The 13,513-nt window shown below is 33.6% G+C and overlaps 1 protein-coding gene across 1 annotated transcript in view; it reads right to left on the reverse strand.

Annotated features, from left to right (window-relative positions):
• The window catches only part of LOC107602099 (segment polarity protein dishevelled homolog DVL-3-like), a 36,700-nt gene that overhangs the window by 2,488 nt on the left and 20,699 nt on the right, over nt 1-13,513 (reverse strand). Inside the window, exons 4-12 of the mRNA XM_016294507.1 lie at nt 9,787-9,917; nt 9,573-9,708; nt 5,227-5,320; nt 5,061-5,130; nt 2,881-3,020; nt 2,718-2,794; nt 2,548-2,615; nt 1,688-1,867; nt 1,369-1,584 (exon numbers count right to left, since the gene is read on the reverse strand). Coding sequence (XP_016149993.1) covers nt 1,369-1,584; nt 1,688-1,867; nt 2,548-2,615; nt 2,718-2,794; nt 2,881-3,020; nt 5,061-5,130; nt 5,227-5,320; nt 9,573-9,708; nt 9,787-9,917 — 1,112 coding nt within the window. The remainder of the gene's footprint in view (nt 1-1,368; nt 1,585-1,687; nt 1,868-2,547; nt 2,616-2,717; nt 2,795-2,880; nt 3,021-5,060; nt 5,131-5,226; nt 5,321-9,572; nt 9,709-9,786; nt 9,918-13,513) is intronic.

Here is a 13,513-nt window from a genome sequence, read left to right on the forward strand (position 1 = left end):
GCCATCTAGAGTTTCATGCCAGAACTCTGTATTTATACACACACAGACACACACACATCTTTGCGTCTCTATTGGCATCATGCCAAAATAAAGTGATCTTGTCCTTCGAAAAACTATAACAGCTAAAAGTCAAAATAGTGAGACTATGTGTATACTGCTTGTCTGTTCAAAACCACTACTTTTCAGGAAATGGAAAAAACACTGTATTTAAAAAAAAAATGTAAACCCTGTGTTGTCAAAGATGGCTTTATATATGGTCAGCAGTGTTGGGCAAGTTACTCTGAAAATGTAATCAAATGACTGATTACTGATTACTCCTTTTAAAAGTAATCACGTTACTGTTCTGATTACTTTATTTCAAAAGTAATTAGTTACATTACTAGTTACGTTACATTTTTCTCCATGAAATTTATGAAATCCCAGCATACACACTCCCGATAAATATTTGTTATTAAAGCATCAACATTCACAGAACACTGTTATTTTTAGCTAAAGCAGCGGCTGCTGCGTGCATGGTTTGGATGGCAGAATGTCAGCAATGAGCGCTGCATTTATAATTATGTTTAGATATTTCTATTTTGCGGGAGTCCCGTGAATCATTTTATTCTCCCGCATCCCGCACACACACGAGTGTCTACCCCCGCCCGCACCAGCACTCGCCCATCTTGTCCCGCGTCGCACTCTGTCGCGTCGGGTCTCGCGGGAGCAGGTCTCTAATCCACTGGATTATCCATCCTTTTTACAATCTCTAGATTATAAAACACTGCATTCTGTCAGCAATGTAACGCGGCAGTAACGTATAGAGACTTCGGCTTGTAACTATACTCTAATTACTATTTTGAAAATTATAACGCGTTAAATTACTCCGTTACTAAAAAAGTAATCAAATTACAGTAACGCGTTACTAAGTAATGAGTTACAGCCCAACACTGATGGTCAGATACTTGCATATGTCATTATATTATTAACATTTTACCAAAATCAAGCTTAAGTGGAGTTACAAGGCTTTTCATCAGTGAATGTTGGACATCTGTGTTTTGTGCGTCATTAGAATGGCATTAGAAGTTCATCACATTACATTTTCATCAATTTACACGTTATAAAGTTTAGTGGCACTCAGTTTTTTTCTGTCATTTGGCCACAGTCTTCAGTGTCACATGATCCTTCAGAAATCATTCTAATATGCTGAAGCTGAGCAGAATTAAATGTAATTCTATATAATCTATATTCACATTTGTTTTACTTTAATTGTGCAGGGGCAGTTGTGGCGCTCATATCCTGAATTTGGGGGGCATTATTGTTCATTTTGGTGGTATTTTTGCCCCAAGCACCAGGTTAATTTCCGCCCCTGATCGAACGCAGTCTCACCTTCGCTGTGCGGGCTGCCAGCGCTGCCGCCCCCTGCAGTGACGCTGTGGCTGGGGTCGTGCACAGGGTGGGGATTGTACGGGTGAGGGATCGGGTACTGATAAGGGAATGTGAGCAGCCAGGGAGCTACACCAGGGTGAGGCAACGGAGCGAGAGTGTCCTGGTCAGACGCCCCACTAGAACCGTCATGGTCATGCAAGGTGAGACTGGCCATATCTGAGACAGAAGAGGAACAAACAGGAGGGAATAGAGTTCACTCCAAATGAATAAATGAAAGACGCTTCAATATGAAAGAGTGGGGAGAAATCAAAGAACTCACTGCCGCACAGGTCACCAAAGATGTAATAGCACTGTTCAGAGAAAGTGATCTTGTTGACAGTGTGCCGGATGTAGCCAGCTTTTAGCAGGTTGCTGGCGTATTTGCGTGCCTCCCGTCTGTCAGTAAAGCCCTCAACGTGATGATAGAGCCAATCCACCACATCTGAACCTGAGAGGAAAACTAATATTTTACTTCTGAAGACACTAGCGGAATGTCCACATCCAACTTCAATTTAATGCATTCTCTGAAATGAATTATTATTTAAAACAATTATGACGGTTACCAATCAAATCAAATACAACAGTGGCTGTAAACTCACCCTTGTGAAAAAGTAGCATACTTTTGAAAAGAGTACTTATTACGGAAATAATGCTTTTAAATTTTACTTTATAAGAATATACTTAGGTGTGAACTGAGTATAATACACTTATTCGCATGCTATTTACTTTATTGTATTAAATAGTTTTATTCATTTATATTAAATGCAGATATCTGAACTTAAAGAGTGCTTTTAATCCACTAAAGGACATTTTTATTTGTGATTTAATAATTATGTTGTCTTTGATATGTACTGACAGCATTTAAGGTAAACTAAAATATAGCTCTGACTGTCATTTTTATTGAAACTTCTAAGTAATGTATTTACATATATTTGTAATTATACATTTGTAATGATGAAGTTGAACTTAAGTACATTTAAAATATATTAACTAACTTCAACTGTAATATCAAATATCACACTACAATAAAATTATGATCAAGTACACGTGCTTTAGTATATTAGTCAACACATCAAAATAAGTGTATTTCTTTAAAGCAAAAGATTCTCTTTAATAGCACTGTAACCCACTATCTCTTACTTCGTGGGAGGGTGAAACAGCTGCGGGGGTTTGGATCCCAACATTTGGCCACAGTCAGTGTGATGGGTCTGTAAATGTGAACATACACAATTAGAAGAAATGTCGGTGCTGATATCAATCTCATTTAGTCCATAATAAGAGCACCAGACATCACGGTGTCCACCTCTTACCCAGGTTTATGGACGATCTCTCGCAGCACCCTCACTGCGTCATCATTACTCATGTTCTCAAAGTTGATATCATTCACCTACAACAAAAGAAAGCAACTCTTATAAATCACAACAACCATGAGCAGGAATATCTTCCAGTACAAATCAAGCAGCCAAACCAGACCTGCAGAAGCATGTCACCAGGCTCAATGCGTCCGTCAGCAGCCACCGCACCACCCTTCATGATGGAGCCGATGTAGATTCCTCCATCGCCCCTCTCATTACTCTGCCCGACTATACTAATGCCCAGAAAATTATACTTCTCTATAGTAAGGGGGAGAGAGAAAAGCAAAATGAGAGATGAACAGCAGAGTATAGATTTAGTATTGTTAGAGTGCAACATTTTTATCTTCATAATCATTTGTTAAAAAATAGTAACATTCTCCACTTCTTGGATGACCTTTTTTCCATGGGTATAGATATTAAAGGAATATTAATATAATGTAATAAACTGAAAGAAACACAAGGCCCAAATGAAAATTCAATCTAGTTTCTATTTCTAAATGCATGTTATAGATCTTATTGTGAACAATTCATCCGTTCATATGTTGCATTTTTAAAAAAATGTTTTGTCCTTGTAACGTTTAATCAGAATGTCAAAACTGGATCTTCCAGCGAAAATGTCAGACTGGTGTCTGGTGATGTATGCAGGTCTTCTCCAATCATTTAGTGCTCTTAGACTCCGCCCCTGCAAGCTTTTCATTGCATTCATCATCCTCCACTTTCAGTTTTTTTGTTAAACACATTGTATAGTTTCTGGGAAAGATTTTGTGCTGGAAATCTTGGATTTCAAGCAATCAATACTTTTATTCAGCAAAGACGCATTAAACTAATCAAAAGTCACAGTACAGTAATTTATAACGCTACAAAAATGTATATTTCAAATAAATATTGTTCTTTCGATTGATCAAAGATTATCACAGTTTCCATAAAAATATTAAGCTGTAAAATTGTTTTTCAACAATCATAAGAACCAATATTAAAACCCGTTTAATCCCAAATTTTTCCCAGACATGAAAATATCCAAATGATGTGTCATTAGTAACCCTTTGAAATAATCAATAACAATTTTTTTTTTTGGAAAAGTGTGAAAAATTGTGTTTTACGGCCGGTGGGATAAGGTGAGTACTGAATTAACATATTTCTGCAGTCATAAAAATTGTTATATATCTTAGCCCAGCTATTTTAAACAGTTTGATCCCATTCTAGGGTTATTATTATTATCCATAAAAAAACCTTAATGCAACATTGATAGGAACACTGAGATCATAAACAAAAAAATTCAACCATCAACGCATTTCAAAATTGTTACTTTTTTGTAAAATATAGCATCCAATTTTTATATTAGTGCTACCAGTATTACAACATCAATATTGCAAATTTTTTGTAACATTTTAATTGTATTTATTTGAACATTTTAGTGTAATTTTCACTAGCAACTGCAATTGGATTTATATTGTATACATAGATTCACTGTTATCCCACCGGTCACTATTGTGACCATCAACATGTTTACTCGTTCTATGACCACACTCAACAGAACTGAATATATGTGAATTCATATATTAATACTAGACACCTTAATGATAATGTGGACCAAAAATCTTTGTCATATCTTTATGTTAACATACTTTACTAGCCTTTGTTTTGGAGCTTTGATGCAGTTAACATCTAACAACTGCTCTGGTCATGTGACAATTTGCACTAATCATGTGAAACTGCACATATTTCATTGAGACCCTTTATTTTTTCCATATTTGCAGGAAGTGCACTAAAACATCAGTCAGTAAGGTTTTTAGAGCTTTATAAATGAAAACCTTTTTTACGGTCACTATTGTGACCGGTGGGATTAAACGCGTTAATAATTGCTAATAATACCAAAAATAATCTAAATTAATTGAGCAGCAAATCAGCATATTAGAATGATTTCTGAAGGCTCATGTGACACTGAAGACTGGAGTAATGATGCTGAAAATACAGCTTTGCATCACAGGAATAAATTACATTTGAAAACATATTCAGATAGAAAACCTTTCTTTTAAATTGTAAAAAATATTTCACAATATTACTGTTTTTACTGTATTTTTGATCAAATAAATGCAGCCTTGGTGAGCATAAAAGACTTCTTTCAATAACATTAAAAAAAACATAACTTTTGACAATCTAATTAAATCTAGATGGAAAACTGAAGTCCTGTTTTACATCTCTGTTCCACTCAGAAATGAGCGTCGTTAGTGAATGTCATTCATGTTGTCTTTAACGGAGTGGTGCATGTTCAACGGATATACATGCACACATACTCACCCATGTTTAATGTGACAGTTATGATGTTCAGAGACATGGTGGAGTCAGTTATGCTGCTGAACGATGAGGACTGGAGAGATCGAGAGAAAGAGAGCGTGAGATGAGGACACACTTAAAGAGACAAAACTTCAACACTGATAGCCATGAGGTTTATCTGGAGTCTCACCCTCTCCATTCTGGGTGCTTTGGGTTTCCGTCTGCGGCGGCGATGGCGTCTCATGAGACGTGACGATGTGCTCTGCTCCGTAGAGCTGCTGAACCTGTAGCAGCATCACAGATGACACACGATCTTCAAAACATCATATTCAGCCTGAACGTGGCTTTTGTGCACATATAATGCACATTACAGTCCTCTCAGCTCTGATTGGTCCTGAGAGTCACGTGATGCTTACCAGCCAATCGTCTGCATTAGTGTAGTAGTGTATCAGAGCATGGAAAACCATGCTTTGTGTTGGCTTTCCAGAGCATGTGATTTGAGTGTACATTAAGTCATCTTCATGAGGAGGCGATATGAAGAGCCATAAGCTACACTTAGCATGTATAGTTCCACCGTATCTCTGACTCTTACAATTGGATCTTTTTGTATATATAACTTTATCATGCCCATATTCAGATGACCTCTGTGAAGGCTGGCCTCTTTACATGTGAAAAACATCAGCATAGTTCACACTGTCATTGATTAGGATGAAGCAGAAAGGGTCCTTGTAATAGATTTAATAATCTTTATGCAAAATACTTTTGACCCTTAAAAACTATTTGGACCCTTAAGATTTTTTGCCATTTTGATATTATTTTCAGGACCATCAAGCTCATTCTGTCCTTTGATTCTCATTACGGTAATGCGAACTACAAAGTGTCATTCTCATTACTGTAACATGGAAAATAAAGATTAACATATTATTTTTTTATTACTATTATTATAATGTATATGCCAGCTTTTGTTTTACAGTCTTTAATCAATACATTTAATTTTTAAATAAAACAATTTAATGAAAATGTAATCGTTTATTTTAATTAAAAAAGCATTGCAAAACTTGTATTTTTTACTATTACAATAAAAATCGACTGTATTACTGTAATGAAAATCGTTGTTAAAAACAATTTTTTTTTTATCATTGCGAAACAGTATTTAGTACTGTAATAAAATAAAACATGGACTGTATTACCGTAATGAAAATCATTATTAAAAATAATGTGAAAGAAATTCATTTATATGACAAAAAAATCTAATCAAATGGGGGAAAAAAACACTATTTTGTATTATAATGGAGTTAAAAATTACTGTAAATTACTGTAAAGAAAATCATTGTTAAAAGTGAGAAAAATTAATTTATTTAAAAAAACAAAAATTTTGAGGAATATTATTTTGTACAACTGTCTGTATTACTGTCATGAAAATCACTGTTAAAATATTGAGAAAGAAATTCATTTATTTTATAAAAAAAATCATTGCAAAACAGTATTCTTTACTGTAATACAATAAAAATGGACTGTATTATTGTAATGAAAATCATTATTAAAAATAATGTGAAAGAAATTCATTTATATTACTAAAAAATCTAATCAAATGAAAAAAACACCATTTTGTATTATAATGCAGTTAAAAATTACTGTAAATTACTGTAAAGAAAATCATTGTTAAAAATGAGAAGAAATTAATTTATTTAAAAAAAATTAAAAAATTGAGGAATATTATTTTGTACAACTGTCTGTATTACTGTCATGAAAATCACTGTTAAAATATTGAGAAAGAAATTTATTTATTTTACTAAAAAAATCATTGCAAAACAGTATTCTTTACTGTAATACAATAAAAATGGACTGTATTATTGTAATCAAAATCATCATTAAAATTATGAGAAATTTGCTTAATTATCCTGAAAATAATATCACATTGCAAACAGTTCTCAATGTGCTAATACTAAAGTAGATTATATTTACTTGCAAAATATTTTTTCCCCTCTTCAGTCTGACTGACATGTAAACTGACCATTATGCAGCTTAAAGGCAGGTTTATTAGAAATCATAGATACCACAATAGCAGATTGGCAAGGGAAAAAAAACTTAATATAAATTACTGCACAAATTGTCTCCACTGATGGCTGGATAACAGAAAAAAACTGTGCATGGAAAAAAAATGTCAAATGTAATGACCTAACTGAATGGCTTTTTAATGGGTTTTCTGTTTTACAGTCTGGTTGGAAGTGCGCTTTGCATTGTTAAAGTTCTGTTTACATAGTACATCGGTCTAGGGCTGGCAGACATGGCCAAAAATCTTATCACAATTCTTTTCCATATCAAATGGTATCGATATTTATCACAATTAGGAAATACTTTCCACTTTTTGTTAGACCTTGAGAATAAATGTAAACATAACATGTTTGTTCACGATTAAACTCTACACAGCGTAATCTAACTTTTAATTTAGGAAATCCTTTTTATTTTCCCCAAAATCCATCCTGTGTTTTCCATTTGATTTTTTGTCTTTTAAAATGTGATCAAATGAAATCAAAACATTGCATTTGTCAAATAAGATGCTGCAAATAGAACTATATACATTAAAACATGGATGAAAAAATATCTAGGTTGTATGATATTGATAAAAATAATTACTACTATTATTACCATACTATTACTTTGAGAAGTACATACATATAATTTTAATACACATACATAGTAATACATTTCTGTCATCATTTCAAGTTAAAACTGAACTTTTATTTTGGTGGTTTGTCGTGAAGATCTTTGGGTTTCAGTTAGTACTTGACAGTAGTTTTTCTCAAATGAAACTAGAAGTGAAGTGACCCTCAGAGCAGATATGCAGATGAAATTCATGTTTTTATGTCCTCATATATTGAGACGACAGAAGCTAATAACACAGCGAGCATCACGTGTGTTTGGGTTTGTGTAGTAGACCACACTATGCACTATGACTTATTAGCCACATGTACTGACTGGCTGTTGTCACATTTATTTCTGCTGTTAGATTAAACGAGTAAAAATGTCCAGAGCTTATCATGATTATTGACTAGGGATGCACGATATTGGATTTTTGCCGATATCCCGATAATTTTGGCTGATAGCCGATATCGATATATAATAATTTTTAATTTTGGTTAGTTTAAGGTAAACTTATTTGTTAGAATTATATAAACAATAATAAAGTTATTTTATAATTACAGTACATTGAAGATTTGAAAATAACTATAAATAAACTATATATTAATCACTGCATTTTTTGTTTTTTCAGAAAGATGCAGTGGTACCATTAACATTTTATTTTATGATTTAACATTTGTAAATGGTCTAATGTAAAAGAGTTGTAAAAAGTCTGAAAATCCTTTAGAGCTCATAATTTGTTTAAAAAATATATAATATTACACATTAATATGAATAATGAATAAATCAGTTTATCCTCCTGAGAACCAGAAATAAAAAAACTTTGTGAATTTAGTATTTTTTCATGTCATTACATTGTTTAGAGCATTCAAAAAATAACATTTTTGAAAAATTATATTACACTGTATCTCATTTGCATATTAAAGTGCTGTTGGGACAGCATGTTGAAAAAAGAAGTGTAATAATGGGAGTAGTAATTGGCCAGATTTTCATAATAATATCTAATATTTCATAAGAATATTGATATATAATTTGTTTTCCTATTAAATTTTTTTGTCTCCCAAAATGTATAATAAACATGCTTTTAGTCCTGGTGTCCTCTACAGTGCACATGTATGAAATCATGTCCTGTTTCATAACAGGAAGTCATATTTTGATTTGAAACCCCATAACATTTTCCTGAGATGTTGATTTATGACAAACAATTTGAAAATGAATCAGATTTAAATTATAATTACAAAATATGATCATATTTCCATAAGGATGTACAATTTTATCACTAAATTAATGTCAGCCATTTTTAAAATCCAAGGAGAAGGAGTGGTCACGGTGAAACATCCAAACATTTGGTATCTCTGAAAAGCCCTGAATGTGCTCTGTACAGGACATCCAGAATTAAAACTGTGACATGTGAGGTCTCCAAGAAATTCACTAACATATAATGTCCACTACAGAGGCAACCATAGCTGGGTCTCAGGAGGATATATAAAACTATTTAATTAAGTGTCATTGTTTGTGATTTTTTTTTTGTTCATGTAAGCTATAGCTTCTGACCTTTAAATCAAAACATACTCATGATTTTATGGCATCAAGTACTGCTTTATTTAATCATAAATATTATTTGTGTATTTTGCTTTCATTTTATTAGAAGTAGGCCAACAGCGCCCCCTACGGAATTAAAACACCTTACTGAGCGGGCTTTAGGACCCGATTCCGATATTGGTCCAGAAATATCGTGCATCCCTATTATTGACATAAATTTTATTGTGACCTTGGCATGAAATCCTTTACCGCCCAGCCCTACATCATCAGATGTCTATTTCAAAAGAGTAAGAAAAATCCTTCTTTTCCATGACTGCTTTCTTGACATGAGTCTGTGAGAGCAAGACTCACCTGCTAGCAGAGTCCTCCTCCTCTGAGTCGAAGAAGCTGGTGGTGTCCAGCTCACTGCTCATCAGTGTTGAGGAGCTCTCATAGCCGGCGATCTCCGGCCTGCGCTCCGGCCGCGAGTGACCGTTCATCCGGCCTCCTGCAGCAGACAACACTCATCAAACAAGCCTGTGTGTTTCCTCATCATTAGCCAGGACTGACTCATGGGTAAACTCACCATGGTCATGTGTATCTTTCCTACGAGGCCTCTCTCTGTCTCTGTCTCGGTCTCGGTCTCTTCTCAGCGATGGACCCACCTCAGGCTCGGTATCATTGCCCAGGTCATCCTGACTTCCTGCGGCATTCGCACTGGACAAAAAGAGGAAGGCAGAATAATGAAGGACGAGTGTTCAGATGACACATAGCTGAGTGACACGGAGGCTTTTTAAAGAGAACTCAGTCAATGATCTGTGAATAAAACCGTTTCGAAACAGGTTTTACTTAATGATTAATTTGCTAATCGATTCATAAAGCATTTGTAAATCATTGGACTATGAAAGTGTATCATGTTGGAATCACGGACAACTCAACATTTAGCCTATTCTATACATTTAAACAAAATCACTGTGATGAACTGCTGTACTGAACTAAGAATGTAATTAATATTATTGTCAAATAAAACTAAAACCATTAAAAATTGCTGCTTGAAATTCTTGAATATCAACCTTCATACACCAATATTTTCCAAAATGTATTTTAGGGGCAAGAATGATTATTTTACTTTTTTATTATCATTATTATTATTATTATTTTCTTGAAAATATACAAAACAAAAAATGGCCCAAAATATATTAGTAAAAATATATTTATGTACATACATATTTTTGTTATATTTTGAAATATATTAAAAAAATTTTTTTTAAATAACTCAATTAAATAAACTAAAACTAATAAATAAAAATTAATGAAAACTATATGGGCAAAAAAAAACAACTAACAAAATTACTAAAACTTTAACTAAAATTTAAATGAAAACAGAAAATATAAAAATAAAATTGACAATATATTTAATAGTATTTACTATTATAGTTTATCAATTATACTAAAATAGCACTGGAAAGAATTTCCAGAACACATGGCCAGTATTTGTTTCATTATTAGACAAATTGCCATAAGCAAGCTTAATGAGCAGCATTTTCTAGCTAGCTTTAAAGCTATTGTTCATCAATAGTACGCAATGTGTATAAACTAAAGTGTACTTCACTATTCACTACGAAAACCTAATTATGACTAATAACAGTTTGCAACTCAGAAAAGTTGTGGCTCAAAGAAAATCCCAAAGTGATTTGAAGGCAGCAGAAATGTCTGTATGTGTGTTGGGGGCAAAGTACAGTGTGTAATTGTTTCTGTGTGTGAGGGGGTCCTTGTCCATTTGCACTGAGGATCAGCAGCAGAGGGCGATCACAGGTTACTGCTTTTAGCTGTGTGTTCAGTGCATGAATAATTAACCTGCACACAAACACACTCACACAGAGGGGGGTCATGCTGCCTGACAGACAGAACAGGAAACACACACACAGACAGGAAACACCAGCACGACAAACAACTATGCACACACATGTGGTTACACGCAGATAAAGAGACCCACCGACCAACAATGCCACAAACAGACCTGTGGGAAAACCAGAAACCTGACACGGATACGGACAAGAAAATAAAAAACATCAAAACCTATATGAGGGCTGAGCGATTTTGTCAAAATAAATCACATTGGTATTACTTTGACAAACATTGAGTGTGAAATTGAAACTGTGAAATCATAAACATTTAACGTCCCAATAGAGCGCTACAGCAACCGCCCTTGTTCAGCAAGTATTCTTCCATTCACTTCCTCCATAGGGATTTTTATCAAATTCGATAAAGAATAGAGCTGTGAATCATAATGCATCTTTGAAATCAAATGGTACTTCTTTCCTTATGAAATAAAGTAGACTTCAGCATACTTTTAAAAAGAGTATTTATTACAAAAAATAATAAACTCTAAAAGAATATACGTAAGTGTGAACAGAATGTAATGTTTTTGGACACTTAAATGCATGTTAATTGAATTTAAATTCAATTTATATACAATTTATATTAAATGCAATTAGTTGAACTTAAAAGTGATTTTTTTGACCCACTTAAGTAGGACGTAAATACATCTCTCTATGTAATTTCATAATTACTTCTTTGAAATATTGTTAAAGTGTACTGCTGAGTAGTAAGCCAAACTATATTTTAATACACTGAATAAAATTATAAACGCAACACTTGTTTTTGCCCCCATTTGTCATGAGCTGAACTCAAAGATCTAAGACTTTTTCTATGTACACAAAAGGCCTATTTCTCTCAAATATTGTTCACAAATCTGTCTAAATCTGTGTTAGTGAGCACTTCTCCTTTGCCGAGATAATCCATCCGCCTCACAGGTGTGGCATATCAAGATGCTGATTAGACAGCATGATTATTGCACAGGTGTGCCTTAGGCTGGCCACAATAAAAGGCCACTCTAAATACTTTAATGTCATTTCTATTGAAACTTGTATTTCATGTATTTTATGTATTTTAAGCTGCCGTTTAGTTCATTTGAAATATATTCACTTTAAATGTAATATTAAATAACACACTACAGTTTAAATTATAATCAAGATTTTACATGTGCATGTGATGTGTTGATTTACATAGTATGTTAATCAACACATCAAAATAAATGTACATCATTAAAGCAAGATAACATTTTATTAAAACAATTATTTAAAGTCAACTTTAAAATAAAACTTTAATTTGACATTATTACAAAGTGCACATTTTAAAAGTGTACTTTAATGACTCTTTAAGTGCACTTAAGTGTCCTTCTATTTCATTAATATTACATTATCTGCAAGTATTTTTTATTTACTTTTAAGATTTTTAGGTACACTAAAAGTGCACATTCAATACAATTAAGCGCACTTCTTTTTCACAAGGGTTGATTTGAAGTGAAAGAAGTACATAATATTCCTATAGTATATGATATATATGATCTGCAAAAGCAACTAACAATGAGTCAAGTGTGAAAAGACTGTAAAAATTAATTAGCCTACAACACCTTACAGAAAAAAAGACAAAACAAAATGCCGCTCATTTACTTTGAACTTTGACTATTTATTTCATTAAATCGCAGTGTTTTACAGTTTAATAAAGGCTATACTGCTTTTTAATGAGCTGTTCAGACCTAAAAACGCTTCACCTCCATCAGGCACTTAAAATAATCGATGCCTTTGTAGGTAAAACATCGATCTAAATTGATGAGCGTATCTTTCTTTGAGGGCCTGTAGAGTTGATTAGATTTACAAGTAATGGGGTCTCTGGCTTATTGGAAAATTTAAACACACACAGATCTGAGACTCGCACAGCTCCTCTTAACACACTCCTGTGATCAGCAGATGTCATTGAGGGTATTGACGTGCTAGCGCTCTCGGGGTTAGGGCTCTGATTAGTTCACGTTAGAGGAAACTGGTGCCTTTGAGACTGAAGGGTAATGAGTTCATGTCAACACCGAGCGCTTCCGGTCTCTAACCCCCTCCAGAGTGTGTCTCTGACAAGATCACACACGGTATTTAGCAAACTGTGTCCTTTATTGAAGTTTCTATTATTTAATGTATTGTTTATTTGTTTAAAGATATTGTGTCACATTGAAGTTTATATTGTTTTAATTTGTTCCATGTTAAAAAACTTTTTCCTATAGCAGTTTAATATGCAAATGTGAAACCACACGGTGTGAAAACTGTGTCTGAAACGTCTGGCTCAACCAGTGGTGTGATTGAGAGGTGAGACTACCTGCCTCAACAATGGCAGATGGGAAAGTATTCGGAAAACCTGTGTAGATTTTTGCAAAACTAATGTCTAGTAATGCATCAAAATTTTGGCAACAAAAATATTCATTC

The sequence above is a fragment of the Sinocyclocheilus grahami genome, unplaced genomic scaffold (assembly GCF_001515645.1).
Source record: "Sinocyclocheilus grahami isolate Dianchi unplaced genomic scaffold, SAMN03320097.WGS_v1.1 scaffold319.1, whole genome shotgun sequence".
In the NCBI taxonomy this organism is placed as follows: Eukaryota; Metazoa; Chordata; class Actinopteri; order Cypriniformes; family Cyprinidae; genus Sinocyclocheilus; species Sinocyclocheilus grahami.